This window comes from Scylla paramamosain, chromosome 4, assembly GCF_035594125.1.
Source record: "Scylla paramamosain isolate STU-SP2022 chromosome 4, ASM3559412v1, whole genome shotgun sequence".
Classification (NCBI taxonomy): Eukaryota; Metazoa; Arthropoda; class Malacostraca; order Decapoda; family Portunidae; genus Scylla; species Scylla paramamosain.
The window spans coordinates 420001-435000 of record NC_087154.1 but is presented as its reverse complement, the minus strand read 5'-3'; the positions used below and the strand labels follow the sequence as shown (position 1 = coordinate 435000).

General features: G+C 40.2%; 1 protein-coding gene and 2 long non-coding RNA genes across 3 annotated transcripts in view; 1 reads left to right on the top strand and 2 right to left on the bottom strand.

Annotated features, from left to right (window-relative positions):
• The window catches only part of LOC135097930 (uncharacterized), a 12953-nt gene extending 9715 nt beyond the window's left edge, over positions 1-3238 (bottom strand). The window contains exon 1 of the long non-coding RNA XR_010266371.1: positions 3016-3238. This is a non-coding gene — a long non-coding RNA (uncharacterized LOC135097930). The remainder of the gene's footprint in view (positions 1-3015) is intronic.
• A 1312-nt stretch (positions 3239-4550) lies between these two features.
• On the top strand, positions 4551-6812 carry LOC135097996 (uncharacterized). Its single transcript, XR_010266415.1, has 4 exons — positions 4551-4814; positions 5535-5635; positions 5963-6165; positions 6606-6812. It is a non-coding gene; the product is annotated as an uncharacterized LOC135097996 (long non-coding RNA).
• LOC135097974 (uncharacterized) overlaps positions 5757-15000 on the bottom strand; it is a 41945-nt gene continuing 32701 nt past the window's right edge. Inside the window, exon 3 of the mRNA XM_064000140.1 lies at positions 5757-6271. Coding sequence (XP_063856210.1) covers positions 6049-6271 — 223 coding nt within the window. The 3' untranslated portion in view covers positions 5757-6048. The remainder of the gene's footprint in view (positions 6272-15000) is intronic.

The window sequence follows — 15000 nt, the reverse complement described above, 5'->3', positions numbered from 1 at the left end:
GCCAAGGCGGGAAGAAGTGACAGGCGCCTGTCAATCACTCTGATTGGGGGGTGTTTTGTTGCTGTCCTCCCGCGCCACCCCCCCACACTGGCTTGCAGTTACTCTCCTGTTTAGCTGTTGTCCTGCACAATGGTGCGCTACCAGATGTTGTCACGGGATGACATCGTAGCCATCTCATCTCTCCACAAGGCTGGGCACTCCACACGGGCTATCTCTGACCAGACGGGTGTCAGTGTCCGTCAAGTTCAACGATACGTGAGGCGCATGGCTGAAATGGGCGGCAACAAAATACCCGCGAAGAGGAAACCACCAGGAAACACCCGCAAAACTTCCCTACGAACCCTGAGGGTGGTACACCTTGAACTTGAACGCAATCCACGAGTATCAGCCAGAAAAATAAGGGAAGACAACTTTGGATTGCTGAGTAATGTGTCTGTGAGGACATTATCGCGCCGTATCCACGACGACCTCCAGTACCTGAGTTATGCAGCGCGCCCCAAGCCTGTGGTTTCTGTAGCCCAGCAAGAGAAGAGACTTGCATTTTGTGACAGGATGAAGGACTGGACTATCGAGCAGTGGCGTGGCGTGCTGTGGAGCGACGAGTCAAGATTCATAGTGACAGCCAGCAGTCAAGGTCGCGTGTACCGGCGCCCAGGCAGCGATCCCCTTGACCCCCGCTACACTGCTCCTGCCGTCAGGTTCCCTGATTCGTTGATGGTATGGGGATGCTTTTCCTACCATGGGGTGGGGAGCCTCGTGGTGTTACCCAAGAACACCACAATGAATCAGGGGAATTAAATTTAAAGCACCTGATGCCCGCCAAGAAAAGCGCGCGCGTTTTGATCCTTCAAACGGATACCGTTTTCTCCGGCGACAATGTTTATGACGACCACTGTACACTTATACTCCGTTACTTAACACTACGAATACACAAGAAAATAATTACTTTTATAACTCCTCAAGAGTACCATTGATTCTGGGCACCGTTATATCCCTAAATAGCGTCAGAGCCTTCATCCATCACTTCTCTACGGCAGTAATATTGCTCACAACACATTCACAGTAGATTATATTTGACTAAAGAAACATTACATGGCTAACACTTTCCCAAGACTCTGTGGCCTGTCTCCACGTGGGACCAACACCGGCTATTTTATCTGTTGCCAGAGGGAAGGGAGACGCCATTCTGTCAACACGTACAGTTACTATATCTTCACTAGAGACATGAATAATAAACATGAACACAGTAATATTCACTTCTAAATAAAAGAAAAATCAAATATTTCAGAGCTACGAGACCCACCTGTTGCCAGAGGGAAGGGAGACGCCATTCTGTGCTCTTCCCCTCAACACCCCCAGGCCTCTGAAGTTATTGGAACCTTAGCTAGTTCTCTCTCTCTCTCTTCTTTCACAAATAATTTTACTGAACCGTGAGTTTAAATAAAAATGCAGGAATAATTGGCTAGCAAGGTGAGCATATAGGCTGGACATTAGTTGAAGTTAATAATTGAATTCTAAATTACTAACATATTTTATAAGCTAGGGAATGACACCTTATGAGTTACTGGCAGGCTGACGCAACATGATGTAATCCTATTATTCGTATTACCACTGATTAGAGAAAACCACAGTTGAAATAAGTAAAGACTATTTATAACAAATGTTTCAAGACTTCTAAATCACTCCCACGAATACACGCCTTATAAATATACTTTTTCATATAATCACTAAACCTTTAATTACCGCTATTATCCTCCTCTTCACCGCAAGCTACAAAAGAAAACAATTATTGGGGAGACTCAAAGAAACACAGAAATAATAAAAAGGAGCGTTACATATGTGTGTGTGTGTGTGTGTGTGTGTGTGTGTGTGTGTGTGTGTGTGTGTGTGTGTGTGTGTGTGTGTGTGTGTGTGTGTGTGTGTGTGTGTGTGTGTGTATCTACTAAGTAGGTACTAAAAAAAAAAAAAAAAAAATGGAGTGGAGTAAGGATGTCATACGTCTGATGGAATGTTAGGTATAATTGCAGTTTCCCCCAATAAAGCGCACGTCAGTATGAAGTGTCTCAAGGTGTAGATCACACACACTGCCAAGAGCATTTTTAACTCCATATTACCTTGTCGCAATCGAATAATAAGGTCGGGACGGAATTTCAAAGATTTACCTCAGTTTTTAGCTGGGATTCTGTTTCCAGTCATTGAAAGGATAGTGTGTATGTTCGTGTTTGTTATCAATGCTGGAATGTGTTCGTGTGTTTGTTATCAATGCTGCGCACACTCTAGCTGCGTGTTAGGTTGTTACCTTAGCTTTCTGGTTCTGATCGATTATACTAATGGTGGGGGTTCAAGGGGGCACAACCCCCTGGTTATAATAGGTTTTTGGTTTGCTACATTTGGGAAATTTCCTCGATTTCTAGGGAAATTTCCCTATATTTTCAGTCTATATCACTCGTATGTGCCCCCCCAAAAACCCCAGTTTCCCAAAGGCCCCCAACCAAGCTTGCTGGAGGGGTTGGGGGGTGTGGGTAGAGATTGGGGATATTGGGTGAAACTGCAAATTTACCGAATCTTAAAAAAAAAACATACGTGGCCGCAGCCAACTGCACATTTTCACTCATGACTACGGTCAGGAAGAAACTGGATACTATTGCACCACGGAACAATGATACACCACGTAGATACGCAACAAGTGGGTACAATACCCTGCTGCACCGTGTCATACACTAGGTGGTACGCAACAAGTGGGTACAATACGTGGAAATGCAACAAATGGACCCGGCTTAGCAGGGCAAGATGGCGTGCGTTTCAAAACAAACATAACACACAAGGGATCAAACCTGCAATAACTCACCAAATCTACACGTGGCTGGTGGTGACCTGACATAACCCGACCTCCAGACCTACACGTGGCAGTGGTGGAGACCTGACATAACCTAGAAAAAGCTTGTGGCCAGCCCAGGAGAAACGGTCACTTGCCACACGCGGGCACCCACACCACCACCTCACACCTAAACTTACTTTTCTCAGTCCTTCTTCATTTCACGGATTCTTGTGTTCTCTTGGAATCACAAATGAATGATTTATCTGCACTCTTCTCCTGTACTGCGAGAACAAACTGCAGAACAAAGGCACGGGGGAGACCAAAGACAGCATGCTTTTGCTCATGGCTGAATCTTGGCGGCAACTGCCCGCGGCTTGGCGTCGCCACGCCAACTCCCGCTAAATTTCGCTAAAGGGGGCCTCACAGGCACATACAGGGACGCCCACACATATTCAAACTAAATACATTATAATACACATATGTATTTAGCATAGAATAATACTCGCTCTCTTATTAACATTATTATTATTATTATTATTATTATTATTATTATTATTATTATTATTATTATTATTATTATCATTATTATCATTATCATTATTATCATTATCATTATTATTATTGTTGTTATTTTAAATGGCGTTATTTTTTGGTTGCATAATATTTAGAATACAGAAAAGGAAAACATTTTGTGATTCCTTTTAATTATTGGTGAAAATATATAAAAAAAAATACTTAATTATTATAAGTATTATGGTTGTTTTATTTGTTTATATTCTTTATTAATATTATCATCATCATCATCATCATCATCATCATCATCATCATAATAATAACAATAATAATAATGATAATAATAATAATAATAATAATAATAATAATAATAATAATAATAGTAATAATAATAATAATAATAATAATAATAATAATAATAATAATAATAATAGTAATAATAATAATAATAATAATAATAATAATAATAATAATAACCCATGTTTCTCTGCCTCAGCTTCGGTCTCTTTCATCTACCCTTGTCATTAATTTTTTTTTTTTTATCCTCTTCTAGTCTCTCTCTCTCTCTCTCTCTCTCTCTCTCTCTCTCTCTCTTAGTAATTTGTGTATAATTCAAAACTTTCATTCCGGAGCAGCAATTATGTCGCATTTTCAATTTAACGTTTTGTCATTACCTTTCATCATATTTGATAAGAGAGAGAGAGAGAGAGAGAGAGAGAGAGAGAGAGAGAGAGAGAGAGAGAGAGAGAGAGAGAGAATACCACCCTTATACCGAGCTGTCAGATGAAAGATGTGTGCCACTGAGGGTTGAGGGCGTGGCTGCCAGGTCCAATATGCGTGTTTTTCTATCAGTTAACACGTATATGTGGTATGGTATGATTGATTAATGCTTTTCTTTACTTCTTTAAGTATTATTGAAAATGTGAAGTCTCCAGCGTAATTTCTCTATTCTTTTTTTTTTTTTTTTTTCATGAGAGGAGACCGATCAACAAGGGAAAAAGGCTTTTTCCATCAGTTAACACAGTATGCGGTAAGAATTGATAGATTAATACCTTTTTCTTTACTTTTTTTTCCGTGTTATCACGCATAATTTCTTCATTTCATCCTATCACTCGTGTCAGATTTGGCTCAGCAGAAGCAAAGGTACGTACTATAAATATGCCGCTAGCTAAATATGCCGCTCACATATAAATTTAAATATACCGCTAGTTGGGTGTAAGATTCGATGTTGATAAGGAAGAGTTATAAAAATAACAAACTGCTATCTTATATAATAAAGTATCAATAATCAGAAAGAAAATACTGGATTAACTAATGAAATAATTAAAAGTTACTATATGTCGTCAATCATGTGAACATGTAAGTGTATTTCAAAGATGTTATTTACCACAGAATAATGTTTACACCGCGCCAGCCTCTTTCCTGATCCTGTTTAAAGTTACAGGATGTGTTATCTTCTCTTCCTGCACCTGCTATTGATTCTGTAAGATTTTCTTTATCATACTTAATTATTCAGACAGTCAGTTAGAGGAGAGATGATGAGACAAAGCTTTTGGTTCCACCCTGTCTAGAAGAGCAGTATGAGTGGACCCCTCCCCAGACATGTGAAGCATACTCCACACCTGGATGGATAAGACCCTTGTACTGAGTTAGCAGCTTGGGGGAAGAAAATAGAAAACATCAGTTAGTTCTCCTTATAATTGATAAAGATGCAAACTTGGAATTATCATATAAACATTTGCTTCCTATCTTACCTCTGATAAATGAAAACACTAAGATTCTTCCATTAGGTAAGATAAATTAGCCAGATTCCTTCTTCATTTAGATAAAGCTACACACATTTCCCAATTTAGCATAACCACCACCAGTATCTCACTGTTAGCTAATCCCACACTCCCTACTTACTTCTGTATTTCCTCCTTCCTATGACTCGGATTCTTTCAAGAGGGGGGTTTCATAAAACTTATCTTCCAATTTTTTATGATCTTTTTGACCTTTCTTTTGCGACTGGCAGGTCAGTGGGTCTTTTTCCTTTTTGCTCTTTTTGTTGTCCTTGGCCAGTCCTCCTCTTACATGAAAAAAGAAAAAAATTAAGTTAAACAAATGAAAAAAAAAAAAAAAAAAAAACACTTGGCAGGTAAGTATGTGTTCATAGGTGTGAATGTCACAACCAGCGACTACATTCGTGGTCTTCTTATTGCAGACTCCTCCAGAAGCAAGGAACTGCCAGTCCAGTACATCACAGGAGGCATTGCTATTGGGCAGCAAAAAAAATTCACCCTTCAGGAAGATATTTGACCACAGGTGTGTGTGGACGTGTGCGTGTGTGTGTGAATTAAGATCGAGGAGAAAGTAGAAAGTGGATGGAGGGATGGAACTGCAAAGGATGGGAGTCAGAGGTGAAGGTGCAAGGGACATGCAATGATGCAATATTCCTTTTTAATCTTCCCTGTAAAATTTAATCTTATAAAATCCTGATGTGCCTTCATTCCATACAGCCTGCATTTTACTACTACATTATTACACAACATAAAAGCATAATACACTTCAGCTTTTTCCACAATGACAATATTTCTTTTCAATCTTCCGTACCAGACTTTCTTTCTCTACAAATCCTTATTCTTCCCACAGTCTGCAGAAGATGTGTGAGTCAGACCTGATGAACAAGCTGAGGACCAAATGGCTATTAGCAGGAACCTCAACATGTGGCAGGAAGACTAAAAATCACAGCCAGCCTCTCTGATGTGGCTGCAGTCTTCATCCTCTTGATGGGTGGTGCAGCATTTAGCTGTCTGCTGCTGCTGCTGCTGCTGCTGCTGCTGCTGGAGTATGGGGTGGGTAGTGATGCAGGTGTGACATAATGGCTTGTATTCTGAAATGCTCTGCTCTCTCACCATGACCATTTTCAGAGGCCACATAGATGGGTTCTCAAGGTTTCTCCTGTTGATAAATTTGAAATCTTGTTAATTTGGCATTAGACCTGTATAAGCACTCTTAACATTTGTGTACCTTCATCTAGAGGCTTTTGAAAGCAGTGGAGGTGAAATTTAGAAGACCTAACACTTGAAAGCAACAATGATAACCTTCAGTTCTATCTACCTAGTACAGTATATCGACCGGCTGACAAACCCACACAGGGATGCCAAGGCAAAGCACATAACATACCTTAACGATTGAAAGTCTAACATATCCTGCCATGTAAATAAGAGCATAAGGGAAGCTGCAAGACTACACTAGGCAGGCCCTCTATAAAGCATATTTACCACACTTACAGGTACAACATGCAAGACAGAGGTGGTGGATGATGAGTTCCTGGGGATTGCTGACCTCAATGAAGCACAGACATAACAAGAGATGGGAGACCTGCACTGTTAAAGCCTTAAGCATTCTAATCACATTCCATGTAACTCTCTTCACTCTTAGATCCCTTATTGGGTATTCTTATGTATAGTTGCTCGCAAATATGGAGTTTAGTTATAACTTTTGTGCTTTATTACCACTGGGGAAATGTCACATGGCTCAAAAGAGCTTGAAGGCTTGGGGACTTGGTATGGGTCAATACAGCACTGGCTGGTGGCTAGCTTGACACACACACACACACACACATACACGTATGATGCAGCACTTAACAACTACATTACAGTATTATTACAGGTACCATCTCTTAAGATGGTAGGCATAAAATGTTATCTGCCATTTAATAATGGTTTTCTATAGATCTGAATGTAAGGCAACTCCACTCACAGGGAGAACACATGAGGTAAATAATGAACTGCTTACAAGAACAGAGAACAGTAACAGGACACATGCAGTGCTGATAAGGAAAACCATACCAGTACCTCAGAAAAGTACACCATACACAAAGAAAATCACACCAATAAGTCAGGGAGAAAAAAAAAAAACCTAACCTAACCTAACCTAACCTAATGACATGGGGACTAAACCTGATTGCCTTGTCCATTCCAATTTCCATCTATTTCTTGTCTAAGACCATTTGTTTTTGGACATATGAGTACACACAGTACACTTGTTACCTTGACCTGAGTCACTGCCAGGATCAGTACTATGCCATTTATCTAGTGCTGCATGGTTGTAGGTTTTCAGTATGAAAGGTGCATGCAGGACACCACCCAACGATCGCTTTGCTTGGGTAAGTCCCCCATGGACTGTGATCTAGTTAATAAATGTCTTGATCTCATCCATACCCTGGAAGGTGCTGGTGCCACGGTCCATTTCACCTGGATACCCTCTCACGTGGGTATCCCGCTTAATGAAGAGGCAGACTGCCTTGCTCAATGTGCCCTTCAGGATGACAAGGTGGACCCTGGTGCTGAGTACACTGTGGGCTATGTTAAGAGTAGCATTAAGGACTTTGTACATAGTAGCATTAGTGATCAGTTGGAGCTCTGTTGCCATAGGGGCAGTGGCAGTAGTGTTCACTATGTACATGTCTCCCACCTATGGGAGACACATTGCATCACACAACAGGGTGGCAATGAGGCTCAGTTTAGGCTATAAATACTTTTGGGAAGTCGGTGCTTCTCCTGGCGTGTGCTGTGTGCTGTGTGCTGTGTGCTGCACCAAGGGGACACACTGCGTCATTATGTCACGGAATGTCCTCTCGTTGCTACATTTATGCTGCAAGGTCAACATGACTTGTACACCCTCATTGACCATTTCTTGGACTCAGCCACTCTCAGGGATATACTCAAGGAATATCCTACGTTTGCTCCCAGACTGTAGGATATTTATGCAATAAGGTGTGCAATATCTGTGTAGCTGCACCGGCAGGTCTTCATTACCTCTCAGGTGATCTGTTTTACTGATAGTATTACTGTCAAGTTTGGCAAATTCCTTGCAATCATCTAAATCATGATCCTTTGTACAGTAGTGACAGAACCATCCTTTCCTTTCCTGCTCCTTGGGATACTGTTTGTTGGCTTGGACACTTCCTTTACTTTGGCATGAGCACAATGGTTTTTCCTCAATTGATTTAGCCATGAAAGTTCTACTCCCTCTATTTTTTGTCATGGCGTTTGATTCCCTTGGTTTCCAATTGGCTGCTTGTGTTTGAGTTTTGATCCAATCATTTCCTTCTGTATTTACTGAATCCCAGTAAACAAAGGGATTGCTTGCTCCTTTTGCTTCCTTCTGGATAAATTCACATAACATTTTAAAGGGTGGGTGGTGCTCTTCATCACTGCTAGGAGTGTTGCTGTTACTGTTAGTATCAAGATATGTCTTTACTTGCTTTCTTCACTCATGAACAATATGATTAGGGAGTTTTGCTAGCATCTTTCTCTGCTCTCTACAGTTGTTCAGAAATGACAAATGAGAAGTGTGTTTCATTGCAGCTAGACAGCACTTCAAAAAATCTGAGATTGCTGTTAATGCTGGACCGTTATGCTGAGAGATCGGTAGCCAATTCATTAACTTTTTTGTGTAAGCATCAGCCATGATACTTTTGTTTCCAAATCTATCCATAAGAATTTTCTTTGCTTGCCCATAGTCAGCATCAGAGTTAAAGTGCATGATGATGATAATAACAATAATAATAATAATAATAATAATAATAATAATAATAATAATAATAATAATAATAATGATGATCATACCAAAGCAGTCTCCCTCACAAAAAAAAGTGGTAGTCATGATGAGGCACAGAACTTTCAAGCACACACACTCATTCACACCTTTCTTTTAGCCCCTTGGCCTCCGATAGAAAAGGGAAAGTACTCTTGCCTTCACTTTATGAGGATCAGTTGCACAGCTTGGGCAGTTTTGCTGGAAAAACTCAAAAATTATTTATCCAAAAAAAAGATGCATTGGGTGAGCTTAGTGACACAGGACACAGAAGATTTTGTTTAGAGCGTGCAGGTATTCTCATTATCACCAATCTAGTGAGGGAAGCCTTACAGAGTGACACAGAGGAACAACACACACACCACCAAAATGAAGGTAATCATAACACTTAGACATCTTGCTGCTTTGAAAAGTTACTGTGAAAATGCAGTTCAAGTAGTGATGGCATCGTAGGTCATCAAGAGCCACAGGTGGCTTACTACTGAGTGTCAAATCCTGTTTGTTTACCTTGAGGATCTTTAATAGGATCACATTTACCTTATTTCAAAGATTGAATTACTGTCTTACCCACTGTGTCTCTCCTTCAAATATATAAAACAAAGAAAATATTTAAATAAACTATAAATTAATAATAAATGGCAGCTTTTGCTATGTCTTTTAATATATGGAATCGAATAACTTTGTTCAGGAACTGAATTATGGTACAGCAACTGAATGAATCATTTCAAAATTGTTAGAAAACCGATTTGTTCAGAAAGGGAGGCATTCAGTAACTAAGGTTCCACTGTAATAATAATAATAATAATAATAATAATAATAATAATAATAATAATAATAATAATAATAATAATAATCTTTCTATATACCAGGCTGGTAATTCCTCACAGGGTGGCACAATATTATTACACCATTTTTTAGGGGCTAATATCTTTAAGATAAGTTATGTTTGTAATAAGCTACATCATTCAAATATACAAAAAAATACTAAAACTTTATTACAGATCTCAGTTTTGACTTAGACTATTAAACAGGAACATTTTCATTTTACTTTTTGAAAATATTGAAATTACAACAATTTTTTGCATCATCAGGCAATATGTTCCATACTTTGGGACCAACACAGTGTGTGGAAAATTTATACAAACTAGTTCTTGCTTGTGGGCAAATGAGATTAAGATGATTTCCTCGGGTACCTTGGCTATGGTGGAATATATTAAATATTATGTTATTAGGATCATTACCATTAATATTTTTATATATATGGTCAGCGCTATGAAATATTTCTTTAAGAGATCGAAAGTTAGTATATTTAAGTCCTTAAACAGTAAGTCGATGTAATCATATTTACCTTTGAAGTACCCCTATTCTGTCCACCTCTCTAATGCAAGAGTTAACCAGTATTCTCAGTCATTCATCCCTTTCTCTGGTAAACTCTGGAACTCCCTGCCTGCTTCTGTATTTCCACCTTCCTATGACTTGAATTCCTTCAAGAGGGAGGTTTCAAGACACTTATCCACCAATTTTTGACCACTGCTTTGACCCTTTTATGGGACTGGCATTTTAGTGGGCATTTTTTTTTTATTAGATTTTTGTTGCCCTTGGCCAGTGTCCTTCCTACATAAAAAAAAAAAAAAAAGACTACTATTCCCTCTTTCAATGACACTCAACTGTCCCCCTCTTCTACACTCTTTCAGCTCTGTCTGTCAACATCTACCTTTCCTTCTTGCTGGAAGTTTGCCTACATTCAACCTGTTCCTAAAATGGGTGACCGCTCTAATCCCTCAAACTACCGTCCTATTGCTTTAATTCCCTGCTTATCTAAAGTTTTTGAATCTATCCTCAACAGGAAGATTCTTAAACATCTATCACTTCACAACCTTCTATCTGATCGCCAGTATGGGTTCCGTCAAGGCCGCTCTACTGGTGATCTTCTGGCTTTCCATACTGAGTCTTGGTCATCCTCTTTTAGAGACTTTGGTGAAACTTTTGCTGTTGCCTTGGACATATCAAAAGCCTTTGATAGAGTCTGGCACAAAGCTTTGATTTCAAAACTATCCTCCTACGGTTTCTATCCTTCTCTCTGTAACTTCATCTCAAGTTTCCTTTCTGACCGTTCTAAACCAAACTTCTTGTCCTATCCACTCCTATGCTGATGATACCACCCTGCACTTTTCCACGTCTTTTCATAGACGTCCAACCCTTCAGGAGGTAAACATATCATGCAGGGAAGCCACAGAACACCTGACTTCTGATCTTTCTAAAATTTCTGATTGGGGCAGAGCAAACTTGGTATTGTTCAATGCCTCAAAAACTCAATTCCTCCATCTATCAACTCGACACAATCTTCCAGACAACTATCCCCTCTTCTTCAATGACACTCAACTGTCCCCCTCTTCTACACTGAACATCCTCGGTCTGTCCTTTACTTATAATCTGAACTGGAAACTTCACATCTCATCTCTAGCTAAAACAGCTTCTATGAAGTTAGGTGTTCTGAGACGTCTCCGCCAGTTTTTCTCACCCCCCCCAGCTGCTAACTCTGTGCAAGGGCCTTATCCGTCCATGTATGGAGAATGCTTCACATGTCTGGGGGATTCATCACAAATGTCCCCGGGTTGGACTGTTTTCCTCCTACTTTCTATATTATCATTTTCAGTCCAGAGCGGGATGTTGCCTCTGTGTGTGCAATGACCTAACTTGCTCTCCTGCCCATGCTCTTGAGTCTTCTGAATTTTCTACCATCTGGCTATCACTGCAGAGTCACTTAAGCTAAATTTATCTGTGCTGTATACCTCTCACCTAACTCCTCTAACTATAAAAACTTTTTTGAACCATTTAACTTCCAAATGAGAGAGAGAGGAGAGAGAGAGAGAGAGAGAGAGAGAGAGAGAGAGAGAGAGAGAGAGAGAGAGAGAGAGAGAGAGAGAGAGAGAGGAGAGAGAGAGAGAGAGTACAGCATACACTGTATTTCTCAACATATCCACTTTTTGCAAAACTGTATTAAACCGCCCTTGTGCAGCACGGCCTGAAGTCATACAAAGGAGGGAGGAGGAGGAGGAGGAGGAGGAGGAGGAGGAGGGAGGGAAGCAAGGAATACTAGAATCCTAATGTTCCCACTGTTACCTCAGCCAGTCTCAAATTTTCTCTAAAGTGATCCATTTTCTTCCGAGAAACGCACAGGTATCTAAGTTAGGTGCGCCAGGAGGGAATTAGCGCTGGTATGTAACGGTAAGGCCAATGCCTGCATATTTTAGTCAGAGAGAGAGAGAGAGAGAGAGAGAGAGAGAGAGAGAGAGAGAGAGAGAGAGAGAGAGAGAGAGAGAGAGAGAGAGAGAGAGAGAACCTTAGTACCCTGCTACAGCATTATTCAGGACAGACAACAGGCACACCATCCAGATACAACTTAATGTTAGCCTAATCAAATACAAATTAGTACATTCATAAACAACAATACATAAATACATTACATTACTAAATAAGGTAATAAAAAGTATCAGAAGGTATTGATGATAGTGTTCCTCAAACTTTTCCATTCCATTCCTCTCCCAAAAAAATAAATTAAAAAAATAAAAAAATAAAAAATCCCCATGGCCCATGGCTGCCTTCAGCTCTCTCTCTCTCTCTCTCTCTCTCTCTCTCTCTCTCTCTCTCTCTCTCTCTCTCTCTCTCTCTCTCTCTCTCTCTCTCTCTCTCTGTCCTTCACCATTTCTCCCACCCCCCAAAAAAAGTAATGTTGAAGCTAAACTATTTCTGCCATAATCCCTCTTTATCACCATAGTATCTAGGTCCAGTCAGCAGTCAAGGAATGTTTTATTTATCTTTCAATTGAAAGTATAGGGTACGTGAATGGGAGGAAAGAGAATAGCCTATCGGGGGGTGGGCCGTTTTTTTTTTTTTTTTTTTTTTTATGTAAGAAGGACACTGGCCAAGGACAACAAAAAATCCAATAAAAAAATATGCCCACTGAAATGGCCCAGTCCCATAAAAGGATCAAAGCAGTGGTCAAAAATTGATGAATAAGTGTCTTGAAACCTCCCTCTTGAAGGAATTCAAGTCACAGGAAGGTGGAAATACAGAAGCAGGCAGGGAATTCCCAGAGTTTACCAGAGAAAGGGATGAATGACTGAGAATACTGGTTAACTCTTGCGTTAGAGAGGTGGACAGAATAGGAGTGAGAGAAAGAAAGAAGAAAGAAAGAGAAAGTCTTGTGCAGTGAGGCCGCAGGAGGAGGGGAGGCATGCAGTTAGCAAGATCAGAAGAGCAGTTAGCATGAAAATAGCGGTAGAAGACAGCTAGAGTTGAAACATTGCGGCGGTGAGGGACTCACCGAGACTGCAGCTCACGACCTGGGGTTCGAGGGAACGAGAAACTTACAAGCCAGCGTTGTCTTGGTCGTCTGCCTGGCTGGTCAGGCAGACCAAGTCTGCCTAGACCAGCCTAGACTAGGACCAAGTCTGGTCCTATTCATCTTGCTTAGGATCTTGTCCTTAAAACATGCCGTGCCCTCGTAAGAAGTAAAGGCCTCAGAAATAACTAATTAGGTTCTTACAAGTGTTTTCTCTTTCCTTTGGTGATCCAAAGTAATTGTACAACTTTTTTTTGTGTGTGTATGTGCTCAAGAGAGAAAGACTCAAAGGCAAAAACAGTCACGAAGGAAAGGTTCACTAATTAATTGAAAAAAAATAAATAAGAAAAAAACTAAAGAACCAATTTACAAGGACCATAGAAACCTTCTTTAAGACGCAAAATAACTTCCAGTACAGCATGTCAAAAGTAGTCAAGTTAAGATGCCAAAACATTTCCCTTCTCGTTAATCTAAAGTCGCTGTTGTGGATTATATGATTCATTACATTTGTATCTCTCTCTCTGCTCTCTCTCTCTCTCTCTCTCTCTCTCTCTCTCTCTCTCTCTCCCCATGTGCATGAGTTTATCTCCATACAGTGTGCTTATAATGGCTGTTAAATGTTAACCATTGCTCATTGCTTATTTGCAGATTCATCTCGTATTACAGGAATTCCCTTTTTCTCTATAAATCAACTATTAAAAAAGTGGTAAGGACGAGCAGATAGACATGTTGGCAATCCTGTTTAAAACCATTGTGTGTTGTGTGTCTGGTGGTAACTGAATACGTACAACTCAGGGCCTGTGCTTTGAAACTCTTGTTCTCTCCTAAGGACTATTTTCAAAGGACACAGATATTTGGTCAATCTTATGTTTTTTTTTTTTTCCTTTTTATTAATGGTGGGTAATCATTATTAGCTATCACCAAAATCATGAAAAACACCTTTAAGAAACTGTTACTTTTACTTGAGCTTCTTCTCCAAAAAGCATAATAACTTTCACTAGAGCCCGTTGACCTAAGACACCGACAAAACACTCCAAAACACAACCAAAACTCCCCAAAATATATCTAAACCCACCTAAGGTACCCAGAAACACACATACCCGCCCACAGCACACCCGTACCCACTCAAAACACATCCAAACTCATTCAAAACAGCCCAAAAACACTTAAAACATCCCAACACACACCCAAACTCATCCAAAACTGACCAAAACACCCTAAAATACTCCTAAGACACCCCAAATCACATCAAGAATGATAAAAAAGAAATCTAAATACATAAAATAAATATATGAGACAGGCAGGGAACAGAGTATTGAGGTACAGGGGGCAGGAAGGGTGTACTAAGGAGTAGGGAGAGAGAGGGTGTAGTAAGGTGGGACAGACATTCAGACAGGGAAAGTAGAAAGTAGACAGGGTTTATTGAGGTGAAGGACAAACAGGAATAGTTTAATGAGATGCAGGGGCGAGACAGGGTGTATTAAGCTCTAGGGGCAGACAGGAGGGGTGTACTAAGGTGTATGAAGACAGGAAGGGTGTACTGAGGTGTGGGACAGACAGACAGACAGACAGAGGGAGAGAATAATAAGAGAAAATTTGAATGACAGACAGACAGACAGACAGAGGGAGAGAATAAAAGAGAAAATTTGAGTGACATAGACAAAGGATATGAGAGAGAGAGAGAGAGAGAGAGAGAGAGAGAGAGAGAGAGAGAGAGAGAGAGAGAGAGAGAGAGAGAGAG